The following is a 21,603-nucleotide window of genomic DNA, read 5'->3' on the forward strand; positions in this document are numbered from 1 at the left end:
ATAAAAAGAAAAAAAAAAGAATTCAGCACTGAGTATGTGGGAGTTTTTTTCAATTGCTTTTAGAAAGTATTTTCTTCAATAAACTTCAAAATTATCCTGAAATGAAGAAATGTGGACAATATACACACACGTGCACAACAGAAGTTAAACATTCAAGATTCCGACTTAGGATAAAATAAAAAAAGAAGAAACTTCAAGTCCACGTAGTGCTTTTGTTTTGTTTCAAAGCATTTAAAAAAAATACAAGTAGGGTATGATCCAGGTTGGCTCGCACCGAAATTAGACAAATACCATTTTATAATGGTGGACTAGAATTCACGAGAAAGAAGCAAAACTCAGGGATTTAAATTATTTTAAAATAAACTATGAACTGTGAGTGCTGTGTTCTTTAGAAACAACAGGTGTTATTTATTTGCATAAAAAAGGAAAAGTCTTACACTTATTTATTTTTCAAGAGTGCAATTAATAGGTTTGCAGCTGACAAGCTGTACAAGGGGAAAAAAAAAAACACATTATGCCATCATTGTTAAATGTACAAGACAATAAGGACAGAAATGTATTTACATAAAAACGACTCGCACACTTGGAAGAGGCGAGGGGAAAAATATGTACAAGTCTTTTTTAAAAAGGGGGGATATAAGAAGCGAGTTGGCGCTTTTTTTCTTCTCTGCCGGGTTCCGCTTCTACCTCCGCTGTGCGTCAACCTGACCATCGTCTGCTTTCAGCTGCCAGCTGATGTTACTCTGAACAAAATGTTTAAGGCCGTCATAGCCCTGAGTGAACAAATACTCCAGGTACCAATTCCATGGCTTGGAGTGCTGAAACACACACACACAGAAACATGTCAGGTCAGATTGCAGACATCTGAAGATTTGTGTGATCAAAGATGTCTCTATTAATCTATGAAACATGACCGATGCACATCAAACTACACCTGAACTTTATTATAAATGCAGGGAAATGAAAAGGAACCTCTCATACCTTTATGGAATTGAGGTCCATGTCCTTTTTCCCCGGCCAACACTGATGAAAAGAGAACATTAATATTTATCGACAGCCAGCCTTCGCGAATCTCACAGGATCACTGCTGGATGATGCAGTTGGACCCAACCAAAAAATAAAAAAGGTGCGGATATTATTAAACTTGATGAAAAACCCCATCTCACGCTGCACTCATTAATAATAAAATCTCCTTCTGTATTAATGCATCATCTGTGAAAGATACATTAACACCACATTTAGCTGGTCTGTAAGATGAATAACCGCGCTGCCTGCTGATTCAAATTCCCTGTGCGGTATGAAAATAAGCATGGGTTTTACTGTAGCATGTAGGATTCAATCCAAATCAAGACAAATGACGCGCACTCACCTTCTGGTGAAAGTTGACCGCGTAGCTCATGAAGGCAGGATGGTGGACGAGGTCGAAGCTCGACCCGTACTGTGGCACGTTACTCTTGAGAAGCAGCTCCTCTCCCAGCTGTACGCCCATCCCTGGATAAAACATTCTGGAGTTCCACAGGCAGTTGACCATGATGACGACGTAGTGGTTGAACTCACGGAAAGTCTGGCGGCTGATGTGAAAGGCCTGCTGAGAAGCACATTTCCAAAAGGAGAAACTAAGAAAGTGGAGTAAGAGTATAGCCGAACTACAGAGATCTGATGCTGTGATGATTAATCTGAATACCATTTACCAAGGCTGTTTTACTTAATAAAGGCTGCCAATGACATTTTCAGGCACACATACTGGCTTGACTGACATGTACTTTCAAATTCGCAGCTCACAGTGACTGCTGTAATAAAGGACAACTTTAAGTTCACATCTGAGAAGATATTAAAGTCACCAGGTTTAAGGAGATGCTTGTAGACTCCTAAGGAGCTTTACTATTAAATCTACGAAAGTGAATGAAGGGGCAAAACACAGAGAGAGCATCAACTAAAACATTAAAGCAGAAAATTAATGTATAATATTGTTCACATGTTCATTTTCACATAACAAAAACAATAAGCATCAATCTTTACCTCTGTCACTTTCTCTTGGCTCTTGGCTGATGTCAAGTTCACTTTGTACCTGATGAAAATAGAAGAAAAATAAATAAATAAAAGCAATGGACCAGTGGCCTCTGTGATCATAAATCACTGCACAACAGCCAGTTCTCTATGGTCAGTCAAAACACACCGTGCAATTACGTTTTAATTTTGGAGTCACGGCTTTTTACTCTTAGCTTTGGTAAAATTATTTTAAAACCCCAGGGTGTACTCAATTAGTTAGGCTATAAGGACGTGTGTTATTAAAGCCTGGAGTTATAAATGATACTAGAATTCCACGTAAGGAAAGAATCTGGGCTTTAGGGTATTGCCCCCTGGCCTCCATCATTAATAATGCCTTAACATGCAAGTTCAATTAAGCCATTTGATTCCAATTCAGTCCCTTTATCAAATATGTATAAGCAGCATATGACATACTACATTTAGGGCATTGCTAATGTATGCATTAAGATAAGCTTATGGCAGCTTCCCATAGAGGTGCTGAGCACCCACCTGTGCATGATGTAGGCCAGTCGGTCCACGCTGACGGGGTCAGTGGCAAACAGGGCTGGGTAAAAGACTCCAGCTGGAGGCATCACTATGAGAGGGAGGCCATACTTCAGAAATGTGTCACAAACCTGCGGGAGGAGAAAAACATGTAACAAACACCCACAGAGATTAAAAACGTTAAAGCAGAGGCTCAGACATAGAATATGCATCCCCGCTGAACCTTTTAGAAAGAGTGTGCTCTGCTACAAGTTGATCTTTAAAGCTGTTCAGGGAATCTCATGTTCTCTCCCTCTACTTGCATTTTGCTAAATAAGACTGGGCTTGTGTTTTTAAGGTGTCAGACCCTACAAATACCATCATTCTGCAAGGTAGGGGTGGTGAAACATCTCGAGGATGTTTTATTTTTTGTGTCACTATATAGAGACAATAACAAATCGCAAACACAGATTATGACAAAACAGATAAAATCATTAACTCCAGCTTCTTCTTCTTTTTTACCGTCTCATAGAAGTCCAGGACGAAGCTGAGGAGGAGACAGTGACAGCCTTCAAGCTGAAGGCCCACAGAGGCCAGTCGACCCACAAAGTGAATCAGCTCCATCACCGAATCCTTAAACCCCGACAGAGTCATGTTTCTGGAACACAGGGCAAAAGAGAGTCACTTTACCCAAAACGGATGTTAAATGACACCTGTGACAGCCTTTAACTCATGTCCTTTGAAACTTTGTTGCAGTTTTTCATATAAAAACACAGGAATCTATCCAAAGCAGCTCACTGCAAACACAAATGACAAACACTGAATCAAACAGATACAAACACAATGCGTGATCAATGATTTCTTCAATGAGTTGTACACTGGGTAAATACCACAGGTGAACTTGGAAATGGCACTGAGTAAAATGGATCTTTCCACTGACTGAAGGCATTTATTGCAGGATTAAACAAGTGATGAAGCTCAGGCATTTAAACATAATTGACTCGTACGCCACCCTTCAATTTGGAAGCTAGAAAATCGTTTCCCTGGAATATTAAGGTGCCACTTGTTCCCAAACAAATTTCAAATAAAGGACTTGTATAAACGAGCTCAAAACCCAAAGGGAAAACATACAATAAAGACTGATTTGCTTTAGCTGCCAGTGGATAACAGATGGATTCAATTCAAGATAAATAGTTGCAACATATACAAATGTCAGTTGTCTTTCAAGATTTAACGTAATCAAAAATTAAAAAAAAAAAAAGTTGCAACAAGAGACTTGACATTTAACTTAATTTGCCAATAATCAAAATTAAAACTACTGTTTTGTCCTTGGGGAAAAGTAATTAGTCAATTAAGGCACAATAAATAAAAAGCCAACTTCTATGAGAAAGCATTTCGTGACACAAAGTACAAGTTTCAAGCATCAAGAAAGCAGGAAGCAGATGTAATTTTATAATTAGGTTATCATATTTGGCACTTTAAGTTCTCAGAACATGGGTGTCTAACCAGATATCCGCTATGTATTACATTACTTGGCCTGCAGGATGTGTCATTCACTCCCTAATAAACTTAAGCTTGAGGTCTGGCTTCTTTCTCTTTACAGTTCTACCAATATTCAAAAAATCCCATCTCAAAGCAACAGTGAAAAACTATATCATGGATTTTTTTTTTTAACTTCTAGGCTGAAAATCTATAATTCCATATCATCAGGTTGTTCTAAAGGCTTTCCAAATCTAGGATTACATTCAAAATCATTTACATACAAAGCCTTGAATGATCAAATTACATCATCATATTTTAAAGACCTCTTAATAATTTCGAACTTTCCTTTCTGATAAAGCCTATAGTTATGGTTTAAACCGAACCATCCACTGCTTATACTCCTACAGGCTCAGGCGGAACCTCCCATGATGTACTGAGTGTTTTGTTTCGATACCTCTCTTTTCTTTCCTCTACGAATTTCTCACTATTGTAAGCCATTAACTTCTGTCTGCACTCTCCTGTAGTTTGTGTTTTGTTCTGTTTGCTGTTCCTGGTGTTTGTATTTTCCTCTGCCTTGTCTTCAGCTGTTGGTCGTGCTGACAGTTTTTACTTCCACGAGCAAAGCCTGTAATCCTGGAGAAGCTACGGAGAAAACAACGGGGTCTCAGAGCAGGAGCTGTTCCAGCGATCATCGTGGAGAATGTGAGGTGTTTGGACAGTACTATGGATGAGCGCGGTGAGCTGACTGAGCCCCACGGGGGAACACAGAGAGTGGAGTTTGATGTGCTTCATGGAGTGTTGCAGCGAGGCACTGACACACTCATACATCCCCGACCACAGCGTGACTGTACCTGGATTCAGGATTTTTCAGGGACATTTATCTCCAAGGTAAGAAGAAATGTGGAAGGGTTGAACTAGTGATTGAAAAGGGGAGTAGTCCTGCACATGTTACTGCACAGGAATGTTTATCTGGCTTGAGTAATGAACCACTCGCTGTTGGAAGGTGTCCATTTCACTTGCGTAGGGAATTTGTCATTACTGATGTCTGCTGTCTGAATCAACACACTGTTTGTTTCCTCCATCAGCTGATGCAGAGGTCATCCAAATGACTGAGGATGTGTTAAATGGATGTTGATAATTAATGGATCGTGACCTCTGCATCGCTTACTGGTTATGCAGCTGAACACGTTCTATAATATCTGAAACCAGGGAGGATTTTTACCTCTGCATACCACAATGCTCTCCTTAGGGAATCGTATTAGATTTCCATTTATTGGGGTCTTCACGGTTTTTTGGATTTTCTATTCAACATATCTCAGATTTTGGAATAAATCAAGTGGCTGTCCCTCCCTGAGCCCGATTCTGCTGCAGGACTCTGTCTTCCTCCCTACTTTCTACTGCATGCTAACGTCAGATTGCTAAATCATCCAGGTTTACTTCCCTTGAAGTGACTATTGCTCAGAAAACACGCTATATACATGGAACTAAATATAACTGAACAGATGTGAAACTCACATGGACGTGTGGCTGTTGAGGCTGATGTCCAGGTCGTCTTCCAGAGCATAAATGGAGTGCCAGGTCAACCACTTCAACAGCATATTGTTAAGACACTCCATCAGTCCACACTGCAGAGATACAAACACGAAAGAGAGAAAAAGAACCAATTATGCAGCATGTTAAACACTGAACTACTCAAGGGCTTTGTTGCGCTGTTTTTCACTACTGCATTTTTTTTTCCTAATAACTTTGAACAGTAATGGGAGCAAGTTTGATCTGTTTGTGTCTGCGAAAGAAAAGCCTACCTTGAAAAACAGCGAGGATGTGAAGAAAAGCTGCATGAGAGGCTCAAACAGAAGCCTTCTGATCTCTGAAGGGGGAGACAAAAGGTCACTATTGTACCTGACGTACAATTCAATGCGTTACAGTTCCCTACATAAAGGACAAAATGACAGCTTGCTAAGATGAGAACATGACTGTGATTTTATTCAAGTGCACGACAAGATCAGAGAGAAAACCTGTGTTATGTAAGTGTACGTTGACAGACATAAGGAGAGAAAATTGAGCTGTGAAGAAAGACGGTCATAGAAAGCAGTGATCTGTGGAGGTAACACTCACGGGAACTTGGAACAACCGGAATGTTGCTCAGCAGGCCGAGGATCTGCGGACGGAGTAGTGAGCCGTCCCAAACATTCAGAAATTTATAGAGGAAAACCTCTGAACTGGAAAAGCCCTCCTGTTGGAGAAAATTATGATTTGAAATAAATCTTTGGCTCAGCGTTGGTACACAGCACGTATCAGGTACGCGTGTGGCGCCAGGTTAATGAGCATCAGAAATAATGACGATGTCAGTGAGCTGTGGACGTCGCTATCAGGGGCTCACCTGCAGAAAGTGCTGTGCAGACAGCAACTTGTTCAAAAACTGGAGAGCTTCTTCTGAAGTCTGACTGGGTCCTCCATCGCCACAGAATAAAAACTCTTTAAAAAATACAGTCAAAAAGGGTATTTACTGCGTGAAAAATTCAGAGCACTACAAAGAGGACAGCAGGAGATTTCAGATGCACTGCATCTTCACACGGAGACATATTCTCATATGTCTTTAAACCCTTCTGTAAAAGAATCCCTTTAACATGGCAACAAAGTTATATTGGGGTTCAGCTCAAGGTCAGCTCTGCTTTTCCTCTAACTTCTAGAAAGAACATGTCACAGCAGTTATGTAGTGTGTAGTGTGCATTCCCGACTTACCTTCGTGAAAAGCGTAGCCTAACCAGAAATTGAGGCGAAGGAGGGCAGACTCATCCTGCACACAGTCCAGGTACTGCAGCGCCAGACTGGAACCCAGCAGCGAGCCCATCTGAGCAGGCAGCTGGTGGAAACACATAAAGCAAAATTATGATTAAGAAACTAAAATAACCAGAAAGACACATAAAGACAACAGGTACACAGAAGCAAAAAACAAATAAACAAACACAGAAGCTGAAATAAATAAGAGTGTAAGAACCAACAGATGATCATGTCCTTATCACAGGGTTGGCCACCAGTCTAATTTTAAGCCAGTTCCTCGGTATCTGGTAATCCCCATAATGGCAGTACTGGGACACTTCTTCCACCACACTGGATAGTTTATACAGTCCCTTATTGTGGCTGAACAGCTGCCTCTCAATATGGGGACTTTGTCAATTTAATACACGAATTAGAATGAGAGAAAGACAGACTGTAAATGGACACAACTCAGCTCTTCAGTAATTATGGAGCAACTGTATCGTTAAACTGAAAAAGCACCATTCTGCTTTTGACAACAAGAACGGCGGCCGTGAGGGAAATAATCAATGATCCTTTGTCAATGCCGTAACCGAATAGTTTTATGAGGGAAATTGATTGTACTCATCTGTCTTTCCTAACACGTGGCAAAGCACCACTCTCCCTGCCATAAACACATTTGGCACCAACGCCCTCCAAGCCTTATTGTCCACGTTTGCTTTGTGGGCAGTGAAAGAGGTGAATTTATGTAGCATGACGCATAAAACCCTGCAATCCTTTTAAAATGACTTACATTGGTTTATCAGGTCACTGAATCTGCAGGGCAAATAGACATTTATGGAGAGGCCTCTCTAAATGACCATTTGCTTTGCAACTTTGTCCAATGCATTACTCGGATACATCTCCACTAACATCCCTTGCTTTCATTACTCATAAAGGACAAATAACACGCTGATGATATCTGTAAAAATAAAAAAGCAACAGCCTGTTTAAAAAACAAATGACAAGCACTCTGCTCATGAAGTGGATAGAAAAAACGTTTGCTTCGGTGAACCAAAAATTACTATTTATCTGTGGTGATTTTAACATTGATTTGCTAAATCCAACAAGGTTAAAAGCCATTGATGACTTTACTGACACAATGTACAGCTTATCACTATATCCAACAATAACAAAGCCAAGCAGAATAACATCACATAGCGCCACTATTATTGACAACATTTTTACTAATGTCATGGATTTCCAAATTAATAGTGGCCTGCTTGTCTGTGATATAACTGACCACTTACCAGTTTTTACTTTGTGTGACTGTGATTTAAAAAAAATAGATACCAAGATCATGATAGCAAAGCGAACAATAAATGAAGAAGCAATTCATGCCTTCAATTTCGATTTAGCACAACAAGATTGGAGTTCGGTGTATGAAGAGTCAGATGTGGACAAGGCTTATGATAATTTTCTAGATATTTTTACTATGTGGTACAATAAACATTGTCCTGTAAACGAACACATGACAAAGAAAAAAAAGATAAAAAGTCCTTGGCTCACAAAAGGAATTATTAATGCTTGCAAAAAGAAAAACAATCTGTATAAACAGTTTATCAAAGTAAAAACAAAAGAAGTGGAACAAAGATATAAAGCATATAGAAATAAATTGACTGATATTATAAGAACGAGCAAACAACTTTATTATAGAAGAAGATTATATGAAAATAAAAACAATATAAAAGGAACTTGGGATGTGTTAAACAACTTAATTAAACAAGGATCTTCTGGAACATCATATCCTGAATATTTTACTGATGCAAATGGTGAAAATCACAACATGAGTAATATTGTCGATGGGTTCAATAAATTCTTCATAAATGTTGGCCCTGAACTAGCAGCGGACATCCCGTGTCATAAAAATGAAAATATCAGTAATATAAAATCAAATCCCTTTTCACTGTTCCTCTCAGCTACAAATGAGCAAGAAGTAATAAATATCACATTAAAATGTAAAAGTAAGTCTTCAATGGATTATCATGACATAAATATGTCTGTAGTTAAACAGGTTATTCTGAATATTGCTAGTCCCTTAACATATATCTGTAATTTATCATTTCAGTCCGGTTGTTTTCCAAAAAAAATGAAAATTGCGAAAGTAATACCACTATATAAAAGTAATGACAAACACAGTTTTACCAATTATAGGCCTATTTCTCTACTGCCTCAATTCTCAAAAATTCTAGAAAAACTTTTTAATTCAAGATTAGAAAAATTCCTTGAAAAACATCAAATAATAAATGTTGGTCAGTATGGTTTCAGAACGCAAAGAACCACTTCAATGGCGATAATTGAGGCAGTAGAAGAAATTACTGATACACTGGATAAAAATAAATATGCAGTTGGTATTTTTGTTGATCTCAAAAAGGCCTTCGACACAATCAATCACTCAATTTTACTGGATAAATTGGAAAGATATGGTATTCGAGGGAAAGCTGGTAACTGGTTAAAAAGTTACCTAACAGGTTGGGAACAATATGTTAGCATAGGGCATTACCATTCAGAGAAACTTGGTATTACATGTGGTGTTCCCCAAGGGTCAGTGTTGGGACCAAAACTTTTCAATGTATACATAAATGATATTTTTGATGTTTCTCAAGTACTTAAACTCATACTGTTCGCAGATGACACCAACATATTTTTCAGTAGCGATGATTATACTGATCTTGTAATGACCGTAAACAGGGAGCTAAAATTAATAAAAAAATGGATGGACATAAATAAATTATCATTAAATATAAATAAAACTAAAGCAATGTTTTTTGGTAATTTAAAATATAATATAGAATTACCAATTATCATTGAAGGTGTACCAATTGATAATGTGAGTGAAAACAAATTTTTGGGAGTTATAATTGTTAATAAAATTTCATGGAAACCCCACGTCAGACACATAAAAACCAAAATTTCTAGAAGCCTCGCAGTTTTGAACAAAGTGAAACAATTCCTTGATAAAGATGCACTTCGTACTCTGTACTGTACCCTGGTTCTTCCATATCTTACATATTGTGTGGAAGTGTGGGGAAACACATATAAAAATACAACTAATCCATTAGTCACAGTACAGAAACGAGCACTGCGTATTATTCACAAGGCTGGTTATCTAGATCATACTCACAAATTCTTTCTTCAGGCAAAGTTACTTAAATTCCAGGATCTGGTTAATTACAATACATCCATAATTTTGTATAAAGCTTTTACTAAACTTTTACCGGCAAATTTACAAACTAGATTTGAAATTCGAGAAAAGGTTTATAATGTGAGAGGCTTTGGAGAATTCAAATTACCCAGAACTCGAACAACCCGTAAAGGCTTTTGTGTGTCTGTATGTGGTGTGAAAATCTGGAACAGTCTGAGTTTACAATTGAAACAATGCAAAAATATTCATAGATTTAAATTTCTCTACAAACAGTTGGTCTGGTCACAGTATACTCAATGATGGGTTTTAGTGTGCTCTGTAATGTCTGTTCTCTTACCATTGCTGGTATGGATTCCAAAATAAAAAATAAAAAATAAAGTGTGCGTATGTATGTACATATATGTACTTGTGTGTGTAGATATATATGTATGTATATGTATGTGTGTCTGTTACTTGTAGTTATTACTGCCTGTTACCTGTGGTAATGCAATTTATAATTTATATATTCTGTATTCAGTTATGAAGGCTCTAATTGTTGGTTGCGAGCTGCCGCTTAGATGCTTGTATGTGTCCGGAGCTGTTGATGGGTCTGTATGCAATGATGGGCGTAGCTGCGGGAAGTTTATTGTTTTTTTTGTTGATGAGTGAGTATAGGGGTGGGATTTAATAAGTTTTCTTCGTCCCACTCCTTTTTCAGGCAATTTTTGTTTTTTGTTTTGTGTATTTTATGTTCAATATAGGTATTTGTTGTGCCTGAAAATGAATAAATAAATGAAAAATGAATGAATGAATGAAATGAAGTCAGTTTGTGCTCTAATATAATAAACAGCCACAGGCCACTTACGCTGTGGTTTCTCTAGGTCAAAGTTTTTAATGGCCAAGCACAATAAACTCATACAAATACAACAGTAACACAGCGCCACCCTGTGGCCCAGAGGATATAACACAATTTAAACACAGCTACTAAAGGGAAAAAAATTCTTATGGACCAGTCAGACTTGAGGTGTTGTGCCATTTTGCATCAATAACATGTCTTCTTTCCCACTTGTGAAAATAAAAGCCCAAAATACACATTTAGATATTTTTACTGCACTTTCTCTGCTGTTTAAGCAAAGTAATAATGTTGGATTTTGTGTATGTAATCAAATGGTGATGCTTCAAGTGTATGTTTAAGTAAAGAATTTATTTTACTAGTACATTATAATTGTATAACATTCTATAAATACTTGTACTCTGATCCAAAAATCCTCACTTCAGTAGCATATCCAAACTTTCCAATTTGATATCTATGCGCCCAAAGTTTTTACTGAGTCACTCAAAGCCTGCTGAACTGGTGACTTAAATGTGATTTGATCCAAGATCGGGATTTCTTGCCAATTTTCACGCATAATTTAACTGGCAATGCCCAGTTTGCATATTTAAACATAAAAGAAAATTCCTAATACAAAAAAAAACTTCTGTAATGTAAGTAGTCACCTGAGGAAGTTGGTATTTTTGTTATACGCCTGTTATGAGACCCCTTAAAAGGACTTCTCCTTCTCTTTTGCCTTTCTTGTGAACCTGCTGTGGGGGCTCAGTATGAGATGCTGCATCTTTACATATATATTCCTTATGAAAAAGCCTGTTTAAAGCCACAGACAGCTGGAGTCCTCACGACAGAGTATTCTCTCCTGTTTTACTTCGTCCAAGTCCACTTTAAACTTGCTGCCTGGGCGCATGCATAGTTGACGAGTTATAATATCAGTTCTCCACAGGTGAGTTCCTTGCACTCACTCTTCAATGACGAAATTTACATGATAGGGACCCAAGCAGACACAAAACGTATAAAACCCGTTTAAGCCACAAGTTCTTGCCATCCATTCAAGTAGCCAGTGTACTTGTTCTAAAAGTGAAAAAGTAATTTTCATTATATATTCTCTTTTCTCTTAATTCCATGTTAGTAGTTTAGATCATAGATTTGTCTTTTGCTTCACTATTAATCCATCCTGAGACCGCAGTGTTCCTTTGACAGCTGTCATCACTGCTGGTGTTTCTTGGTAGTTAGGAAGAAGGGATTCTCATTTTCCTGCTGCATCTGATTTACTGGGACACTTCAGTGGCCAACTAGAATACATTATATTCTGTTGCTGAAATGATTTACAGCTGATCTGTAAAATTAAACTAGATAAGAGGAAGCAACACAGCGAAAGATCAAGATGCCTCCCCAGTGTCGGCACTTGACAGATGCAGAACTCTGAGATTTATCACAGGAGAAATTACCTCTATACGATGCATATTTTCCAACAGCTGAGCAAAAGAGTGGAGCTCCACCAGTGGGACCATCCTTCTGCTGGAGGACTGCTCAGACTGAGCTTCTTTGTTCAGTGCAGGAATCAAAGCAGGAAATTCCAGGTGGCAGTGTTTCTAAGAAAGAAGCAGAAAGTAAAAAGCAAAGGAGTTAAAATCATGATAAACTGCTTGAATACAAATAATTATGTATCTCCTTTGACTAACAGTTCAAAACACAATGATAATGAACGGAAGGGAAAAAAGCATCAGGCAGCACAAGAAAATGTACAAAGTAATCAAGAAAATGATCTGCAGTGTACATCTGAATGAAAATATGCCAATTTTTTTTGCTGGCACAAATAAAGTACACACTAATGTGAACCTCCAACAAATGAAAAGCTGGGAAGGTACTGTCAGGCAGCAGCAGTAGCTGACGGTTGGCTACAAACCCAATTAAAAGATGCATACCCTTTTTCTTGGGTTGGTTTTATCCTTGTTTGTGACCAGACTCATGCTGGAAGCGCCTTGCAAACCGTTCCTCTTCTGGACAGCAATCAATGCTGATTGCCAGGGAGAAATGTGGTTCCTAAACCCACTCTGCAACAAAAGATGAAAACCACCATGTTTGCTTTGTTTTCCAGAGAATGGTCGTATTCCAAGAGCAAGTATGTTTTAGGTACAAACCTTCATCCGTGATGGAATGGAGAGTGTCACCAGTTCAGGGCAAAACACTTTGTAAAGTGACAGTAGGTGCAGGAGGAAAGGCTGTCTTCCCTGAGAAGAAAACAATAAACAATCAGTCCCATCTTTGTACTCTGCATCACATTTTTTTGTTTCTTTCATAATGAGATGCGCGACATGGGCAACTGGAGGGTAACTGTTTATGGGAAAATTGTGCCGTTGCATTTCTGCAATTAAATTCCAAAATGATTCTCACACTGAGGAAGGAAATAATGAAATTCACTTGATTAATGACGACATCAAAACTGCAGGATGCTTACCAGTTTAGATTGTAGTTCCAGTAGCTTCCTGACTCTGAAGACTCGCACTACCGCGACAAAATGAGATGTTAAAAAACCTCAGAAAAGTGATGAGGAAAAAGGTGAAACAAAGAAGTAAACTGAAAAAAGGGAGAATAGTATTTTCATAGTATAGGGATCTGATTTCAAGGATAAAAGTATTTGGCTTACCGCTTTCCTTTCGGGTCAAAAGGTACAAGAGATGGCAGATGAAAGGACACTGAAAAATTTTGACAACATGATTAATCAATTCACACCTTTAAAACATAACTATTTATCTTGCCAGCTGTTAAAAACACAGTCCAGCTTAGTGAAAAGCGTGCCTGACATGTGTAAATGCCATCGGATTTGTCTAAACAGTCATTTCAACCCATTATTATAAAGATCGCCAGCACTTACCAGATTTTCATCTGTGACAAAGTTGAAGATGAAGCCATAAATTGCTCGTAGCTGGTCCTTTGCATCAATCATATCAAATACAGTCAATACCCACTTTATGAAAAGAACCTGCATGGAAGAGAAGTAAGTTTGATGGTCGTTAATGTCACACTCTTATCAAATAGAACAATGAAATTATGTCTTCAGTGTGACCCCAGGAATAAACAAGGCATAAAACTAAACAAGTCTGAACTTCAAAACACACCAGAAGAACTTCAGAAGTGGAGTATTTGAGCCTGAGTTGCATTTTATTTTGAAAATTGGCTGGTATCTCTTAACTGCTCCTACATCTCACTTCCTGCGCTTTTCAGCTGCTCTTTGGAATCCCAAAATATACCTTGTGCTAATTTTAGTGTGGCAGAGCTGAAAAGTTGGACTTGGTGGATTTACAATCATTATACTAAACAGACACGACTGGAGCTCAAACAGAGCTGCAACACAGCCAGACTCACGCGTTCCCTGGACAAATATTCCTCCAGACAATAATTAATGAACAGAAAATGAGAAGAAGCTTTAGGCACATCAAACAAAGTTTTACTGCCCCAAAAGTTAACTGAATCCCTAAAGAAGGATTTGAAGTTATAATATTTCCTTTAGTGCAAATATTTTACGTGCACTTACTTGAGTGCTGATGGGCATCTTGCCAACGCTGAGCCAAACCACTGCTCGAACAACAGCCTCCTGTGGCACCACAGAGGCAGGAATCAGACACTTGAGCACCCGGACACATGGAGAAGTCCCTGCACAGAAAATTCAGAGCAAAATTTATCAAAAGAAGCCTTAAAGAGTGCAGAACGACGTAATATCAAAGACATTACCACACATTTTTTCACACTGTCCAAATGACTGTACAATTAAAAGAATGAAACTCACATCACATCGATTAGAAATAATAATTCTTTATAAACTATACAATTAATATTATATTACTATATAGATCTTTTCAATTAACCTTCACAATATTACATTGTGGAAGACTACAATAGATCTGTTGTGCTTATGCTCTCTTTTTCTATTGACAGTACAAAGACTGGCAGGCTTGGTGAATTGTTGTTTTCAATTAAGTGTGTCTTCAGTTAAGTGTGAAAAGTGTAACCAAAAGTACATTTGCTAGGTCCTCAATCTGACAGACTCCTGCTCTCTATAATTCTGTTACACAAGCCCATCCTCCCTGCTGGAAATTCCCCAATTTACCCAGTTTGAGGCTGATGCAAAGACAGTCTTACCCATACGGAGGCTCATGGCAAACTCCAGCATAATAGAAACTGCTTCTGGGGGAAGTCCCTGACTATAGGCCACCTTTTCCACTTGCACCAGGTTCTTCTCCAGCTCATCATTCCCCAGAACAGGAGTCCCTGCTTCAACTATACGGAGGAGAGGTGACATTGTATTAAAGTGCGTACATTTATATAAATGGAAAAAACACTTACACTGATATTTCCTAAAAGACTTCAGGAAAGACATGATTCTAAATTGCCCATAAGTATGAATGTGAGTATGAAAGGTTGTCCGTCTCGATGCGTTAGCCATGCGACAGACTGTCAATCTGTCCAGGGTGTACCCTGCCTCTCGCCCTATGGTAGCTGGGATAGGCTCCAGCCTACCCTCATAAGGACCAGCGGAAGAGAATGGATAGATGGATGTAAACAGTTTTATGTAAAGAAGTGACTTGCAGGGCCTTAAAATGGAATGTGTTAATGAGCTGAGAAGCAAACAAAACAAAAACAAAAACATAAACAAAACAGTTTCACACACTAGAATAAGTCAGCAACTTTGATATCGGATGACAGGGTATGAGCTGATATAAACAGTTTGCTTCATCAGACCCCCCAGAAAAACAGTTTATTACATGTTTACTCACTGCGACATAAAAACTGTCTGTTTTCGCAATTTAGCTCAGTGTTAAATCCATCATCAAATATTCACGCATTTGCTGGCTTCTCATTAAGAATAACAAAAACACACCACAGCGCTGCTGTCATCTAGAGTCAAATCACAGAAATAATTTAGACTTTTCCTGGTTACAAGGACATTGGGGGTTATTTAGATACAACACAGCTCCAGGGTGAAAATATTTGTCAGATTAGTTAAAAGTAATAACAAATTAGTTGGCTGATGCTAGACAATGTTTGATGCTTTATTGCTTACATGCTAAAGTATTTAATCAGAAGGTGTGTGGTACATTCCTTTTTCTGCATTTTCAAGAAAATAACAAAAAATACATTAAAAATGTGAAGACAAAAACAACTAAAATGATCTAAAATAAAACATCCAAGTGATGTCAGTCTCTTGAATCATTTCATCCTTGAATCCTTTTATGCCAAGTTAATTAATTAATGCATCCAATGCCTTTTAAGATGTTTAATAAGTTGCAGGAACCAGGGTCACTGTAGGCAAGTAATTCAGGAATGCATCACTAACAGTGCCTTTAACCACTTCATCACTAGCACTAAATAGAACTAACATAAAATAACAAGAATAAGAACACAGATGGTGAAGATATGGAAGAGAATCCTGGATGAATAATTAACTCATATCTAAATATTTATGAGAGATACTAATTTCTGGAGGGAAAAATAAAGCAAAGAGTCAAAAGAGCACAATTAAAGAAATATAAAGACTCTTGAAAATCACATGAGATGGTTCAAAATTCAATACAACACAGTTTTTCAGTCCTGTTGTCATGCACCACAAATGTTCAAAGTCATGCAAAAACCAAATCATGGGAAATCCACTTGTACTGGAAAGAACTGCAGCTCCACATATTCTTTCTGGTTAAGAAATGCTACACTAATGTCTAATCGGCTAAAAGACTATAATAAAGGTTGTGCTCAATTATTAAAAATGATGAAGTTAATCAAATTTCTGACATGTAGTAAAGCATAATGTAGTGTGTTGAAAGCCTTTTTACCCAGTTAAAGTTACTTGTGACTGCCGTAGGTCTATACTTTCCTGTTCATGTAAATACTGGAATGTTTGTGTTTTCAATGCTGGCTTAATACTAGGTCTGACAGAAGATTGCTTACCTGCTTGTTTAAAAATAATGATGATTACCCGTCAGTAACTACAAGTTACATCACCACTCCATTGGCTGCAAGTGATATTTTAGTTGAATATTTACATCTTAGGTTGTTTAAAATTACTATAAGACTCTTCTAACCACCTATTTGAAGGAAATCCTCCACATAAGTCAACAGATTTTGAAATACTTAGTTCAAAAGAAAGCTATCAATCTACTATATTTGTCTGGGTTATTGATTTAATGCATTAACCCTGTAGCAAACTGGTGGTCTGTCCAGGGTGTACCACACCTGTCACCTTATGACACCAGGGATAGGCTTCAGGCCCCGTGACAATGAATTGGGTAAGCAGACGATAAATCGATAGATGCCCCGATGGATGGTTGGTTTAACCACATAAATCTTTTAGAACAAATTAATCTATGTTTTCACTGAGAATGTAAGAATAATAGCCCTGTGATACAGTTGTGACTCACTCGCTGTCAGCTAGGGCTGCTCGATTATGGCAAAAATGATAATCACGATTATTTTCACTGAAATTGAGATCGCGATTATTTGACGATATTTATTTAACCCTTTAAGACCTACTATAGAACCAAGTCCGCCAGAGCTTATATTATTTTTTTTACATGTTGTAGTGCCGTTTGTGGGAGCATTTCAATTTGCTATGCAACTGTTATAGCCCATATTTTAATAATATGTATGCATTAAGTCCATAGTAACTACATTAATTGCAAAAAAGTGCAATAAACTACAAAAAAATTGAAAATCGTTTTTGTTTTTTACATGTATTTCTACTTGGAGAAATTTAAGAGGTTTATCCCTCAAAACTTTAAATACAAAAAAGTTGCAAAAAAAAGTTTACAACAACAGGAAATTTATTTTGAGTGTCTTCATAGTTTTATTTTGGAGATACACCAATTTTTATATACTGCAGGAAAAACGAAAAAACAATCCTATGATGCAAATTTGCAAAGAAAACAGCATGTGCATCAAAATAAACTATTTCCAGCAGTGCAATTTGAGTTCTAAGCATCCCAGCAACTATTCAGAAAGGTCAAACATGACCAGTATAGGCTTTTAAGGCCTACAAGTAAAAAACTACAATTTCCGCGAAAATGACGTCACTTCCGGTTTCGGCCAGGAAATGGCGGACATGCGACAGTTCCCGCTGACGTCTGTTTCACTGTGGGAAGTGTTACGAACAGCTGATAAGAACGGCAAAGCGTGTTTCTGGAATATTGTGTTTTTGTTCCTGCAAGAGCTTTTTATGCAGTTTTTGCAAAGCTTTATGTGGAAGGAAACTGTGACCGAGGACAAGCTGATGGCATCAGATGTAAGTACAACTCCTCCGGTTTCATATGCAAAACAAATTATTGCGCTAGCTTACACGGTTCAGGTTCTACAGGGATTTAAAAATAGTTACACAACACGGAGCGTGCTGCTCTGACCGGCTTTAAAGGGTTAACAATGACTTTAAAAAATAATATAAAATAGTGTGCAACACCACTGAAGTTTTTTTTACCTCTCTTTTCAACCAGCGGCAGTCACTCTCCTCTCCAAATAACTTCTGTTTAGCTTTCCGGGCTTCCCTCGGGTCCTCTTAATCAGCGGTCTCCAACCTTTTTTGCGCCCGACAATATTTTCACGGACCGGCCTTTAAGGTGTCGCGGATAAATGAGGGAGGGGCTAATAATCGGCTCAGTCATTTTTAATGATCGTTGAAAGCCCAGATCGTAATCGTGATTAAAATTCGATTAATTGAGCAGCCCTACTGTCAGCTATGACACGGAAAGGGGCAAGTTGTTAAGGAAATGATTGGATGAGATGGATAGTAAGAGTGACTATTTTTCCATCTCAATTCAGCGAAACCTCTCAGGTCATGTATCAACTTTTCGTCCATGATTTCAGGATGAATCCAAGTCGCTTCAAAATCCTAAAGCTCTACTCCAAATGCTCCCTTTTACATATGTTAACATAAAATATTAGAAGCGCTTTAAAATATGCAGAATTCCAAAGCCCACTGTGATCCCAGTAAGTAAAACAATCAGCTTTCTGGCAACCTCCTTAAAAACTGAACTGCAGGAGATTCATAAAAGTGGAAAATATTCCAGAGCTGTATTACCTGATTAGACAACACGCGTACCCTAATAAAGAACTATATGTGCACCACATATAAACATCAAGGCCATCTTCATTGACATGAGCAGCAGTCAATTAACTTCTAAATATGGCATAACTACACCGAACCAAAACCTGCTTAGGGGAAGTGGGAAGACGTTTTTTCAAAATAAAAGATTAGATTATATTACTGCAAAACATACAGTAACAAACTTTGGGTGATGAGTAGAGACTTTAATCAAATCCATTGAAATACATATTTTAATTTGTTTAGCTCACAACGACTATGACTGACTTAAAATTGCTTGAAGTAGAGCTTCGAGATAATACGAGTCCCACAGACGTATTAGAGTATTTTCCTCATTCTTTCTTGTTTTAAAAGAATATCCATGCAATCAAGTGAGAGGTTTAAGCGAGCTTGCTGACCCCTTTGTGTTTTGGCACGACACAATGCCTGTTACCTAATAGCCAAAGACGCTGATATTTTGGCTTCCCCGGGGTCCCAATGCTAATACAGGGGAGGCGTATGCTAGCTAGCGGCGTTACACGCCACATTAAATACAAAAGTAACGAAATCATACACTTTTTTTTTCAGGCCTCGTTGGATTTTCTCCATCTGTTTTCTGCTGAGGTTAAACACTGTATAGTTAGTAACAGTAACGCCACAGCCTGTTGTTGGGCGGAGGTTTATATTTAGACGTACCGTCAGAGAAGTATTTCAGAGCTAAAACAAACGGGTCCTCCGCCTCGTTCTTCCTCCTCTCCTTTTCTGCAACTCTTATACTTCTGTTACCGCTCCGACTGGACGCAGATTGGTCGCTTACAGACGATTGGTCTGAATCCGACAGATTTTGCGTTGCTGCCATCTCTACATTGCCAAAACTTAAAAACACGGTAACCCCCTTCGTCTTCGGCCATTCAAACAAAACTCAAATCATCCGCGCGACCGTTTGCCCTGCGCTTGCGCAGTCTGGGCTTCCCGTTCTGTTGCTTCGCGGGAGTTGTAGTCCTTTCGTCTTCCACCTCGCTGAGTGCCCATCGTTATTCTGTGCCTCATAGTCACTGGTGTAGATTTGTTCTTCATAATAAATGTTTTACATTTTTAATAAAGTGATGAACAGAATACAAAGGGACCGGTCAGATATCTTAAACACTCTGTGAACAAAGAAGCTGACACTCTAAAATTACTCAGGTATCTATGGGTTGCATTTATTTAAGAGCCGCAGGCCTAAAAAAACTGGACCCTATTTTGAGAAAGCAAAAATAATGCTGTGTTTACCCTAACTGTATGCATAGCAAGCCACTACTGCTCACTCTGTTTTCAATCCGTTATATGTTTGTAAAGCACATTTTTTGTGAAAATGCAGTTTACATTCATATGACACTTATAAAGAACTACAAATTACAGATTAATTACAGATAATGAACTTAAGGAGGGTTAGAAGCCTTCATATCAACCTAGAAATAGCTGATATATAGGCTATATCAGTCTTTTAATTTACTTTGGTGCTCACAGCAAAAAATGTCACTTCATTAATGAAGTTACATTTTAGCACCTCATATCTTGCCAGCCATTCTTGAATCCTGTAGCCTTCAAACGCTTTGTCCAAAATTAAATACCAACACTTCTGAGTCTTCCTACATATAGACGCCAGATCCTTAGTCGAATGCAGTCTACAGTGGGAGGACAATATCCCAGATGTATACAATCTTTTTTTTTTTTGTAGAACAAAGCTATTTTAATGCCCTTCTTGACTCAACTCCAGAGGGATTTATTTCTCCTCCCTGTATCAAACTTGGCATCTTTTGATTGTTTTAGGCAAATCTGTAAACCATTACACTATAGATCATCTCACATATATTCTGTGGCATAATTTCCATGGAATATTGATGCTTAACTAATTAATGTAACAGCCATATTGGACTTTATGGATTGGTTAGAATATTTTTGATAACTCGCCCTTTTTCCAGTCTTTTCCAAAACTGGCACAGAAAATCTTCAGATCAAGCCTTGCAGAAATCAGCCTTGTCAGGTGGATTTTTTTTTTTAAATCTGTCATTTACAATTTAAATCAAAAGCACAGTCGACAAACATCAAGTGGGACTTCGTATGAACTTTTGGAACAAAGATTGTAGCTCATCCCAAAATATCAATGTGGCAACCACGATAACAGCTTGTGAAAGTGTGGTGCTTCAGTGCCTCCTTATTTATCCCCTTTAGAAAAACATCTTTTGCAAGAGAAAATAATGCCCTCCTGTAATTCAGCAGCAAAACCCAAAATGCTATGTCTATCCTGAATTTTTTTTTTCCATAGTTATATGTATCTATGTTAGTAAATATGCCTGTAAAAGACATGTCCATATCTAAGAACACGCAGGGCAAAGGATCTAAGATGCCTATGCCATTTTGCAGGGATTGAATTAGTTTTCCAGAGATCATATTATATTTCATTTACCTAATATTTTCTTCAGTATGCCAGAAATCTCAGCTACAACTCACAAACAAATTTCTCTTTTCATGTGGACAAAGCTGTTCTGCAAACATCTGTCATAATTTGCCCTTTGGGGAATGCATAATGCATGATTTTTAAAGCGTGTCTTCTTCTTATAACTTTCATCCAAACTGTAACAAATATCCCATCCAGCTTTCATGCTCAGCAGGAGGAAAAGTGGCTTAAGACAAACAACCATCAGAGCCAGTCTGTACAGTGAGCCTGTTTGATTGTTGCTCATATGAGGGCTTTTTTTTTTTTGCTGTGTCAGACACAGCTTTGAGTTTAGGCCATCAGGAGTCATCTTATGA

At 38.0% G+C, this 21,603-nt stretch overlaps 1 protein-coding gene across 2 annotated transcripts; it reads right to left on the reverse strand.

The window, feature by feature from the left end:
• Positions 1-428: 428 nt before the first annotated feature.
• Positions 429-19,760, reverse strand: cenpi (centromere protein I). Of its 2 annotated transcripts, none has more exons than XM_085428115.1 (20): positions 19,504-19,760; positions 14,886-15,023; positions 14,281-14,399; positions 13,621-13,728; positions 13,393-13,441; positions 13,204-13,250; positions 12,887-12,976; positions 12,671-12,799; positions 12,194-12,337; positions 6,736-6,856; positions 6,374-6,468; positions 6,109-6,226; positions 5,796-5,860; positions 5,509-5,618; positions 3,034-3,169; positions 2,539-2,663; positions 2,020-2,068; positions 1,370-1,585; positions 982-1,023; positions 429-818 (listed from the first exon to the last, which is right to left on the reverse strand). In XM_085428115.1, the coding sequence occupies exons 1-20, from the start codon at positions 19,664-19,666 to the stop codon at positions 684-686; spliced, it is 2,199 nt and encodes a 732-aa protein (XP_085284241.1). In that variant the 5' UTR covers positions 19,667-19,760; the 3' UTR covers positions 429-683. The 2 variants fall into 2 exon arrangements, with proteins under 2 accessions (XP_085284241.1, XP_085284232.1); XM_085428106.1 differs by having other exon boundaries at positions 1,370-1,588.
• Positions 19,761-21,603: the final 1,843 nt, after the last annotated feature.

The sequence above is a fragment of the Rhamphochromis longiceps genome, linkage group LG2, assembly GCF_057381845.1.
Source record: "Rhamphochromis longiceps isolate RC_006_pf linkage group LG2, R_longiceps_female_GT1.1, whole genome shotgun sequence".
Taxonomy (NCBI): domain Eukaryota; kingdom Metazoa; phylum Chordata; class Actinopteri; order Cichliformes; family Cichlidae; genus Rhamphochromis; species Rhamphochromis longiceps.

Coding starts and splice junctions, on each gene's coding strand:
- cenpi (XM_085428106.1), bottom strand. CDS start 19,666: ATGGCAGCAACGCAAAATCTGTCGGATTCAGACCAATCGTCTGTAAGC. Junction 2,664..3,033: donor TCCTGGACTTCTATGAGACG/GTAAAAAAGAAG, acceptor CTCCTCCCGCAG/GTTTGTGACACATTTCTGAA. Junction 819..981: donor TGGACCTCAATTCCATAAAG/GTATGAGAGGTT, acceptor TGTGTGTTTCAG/CACTCCAAGCCATGGAATTG.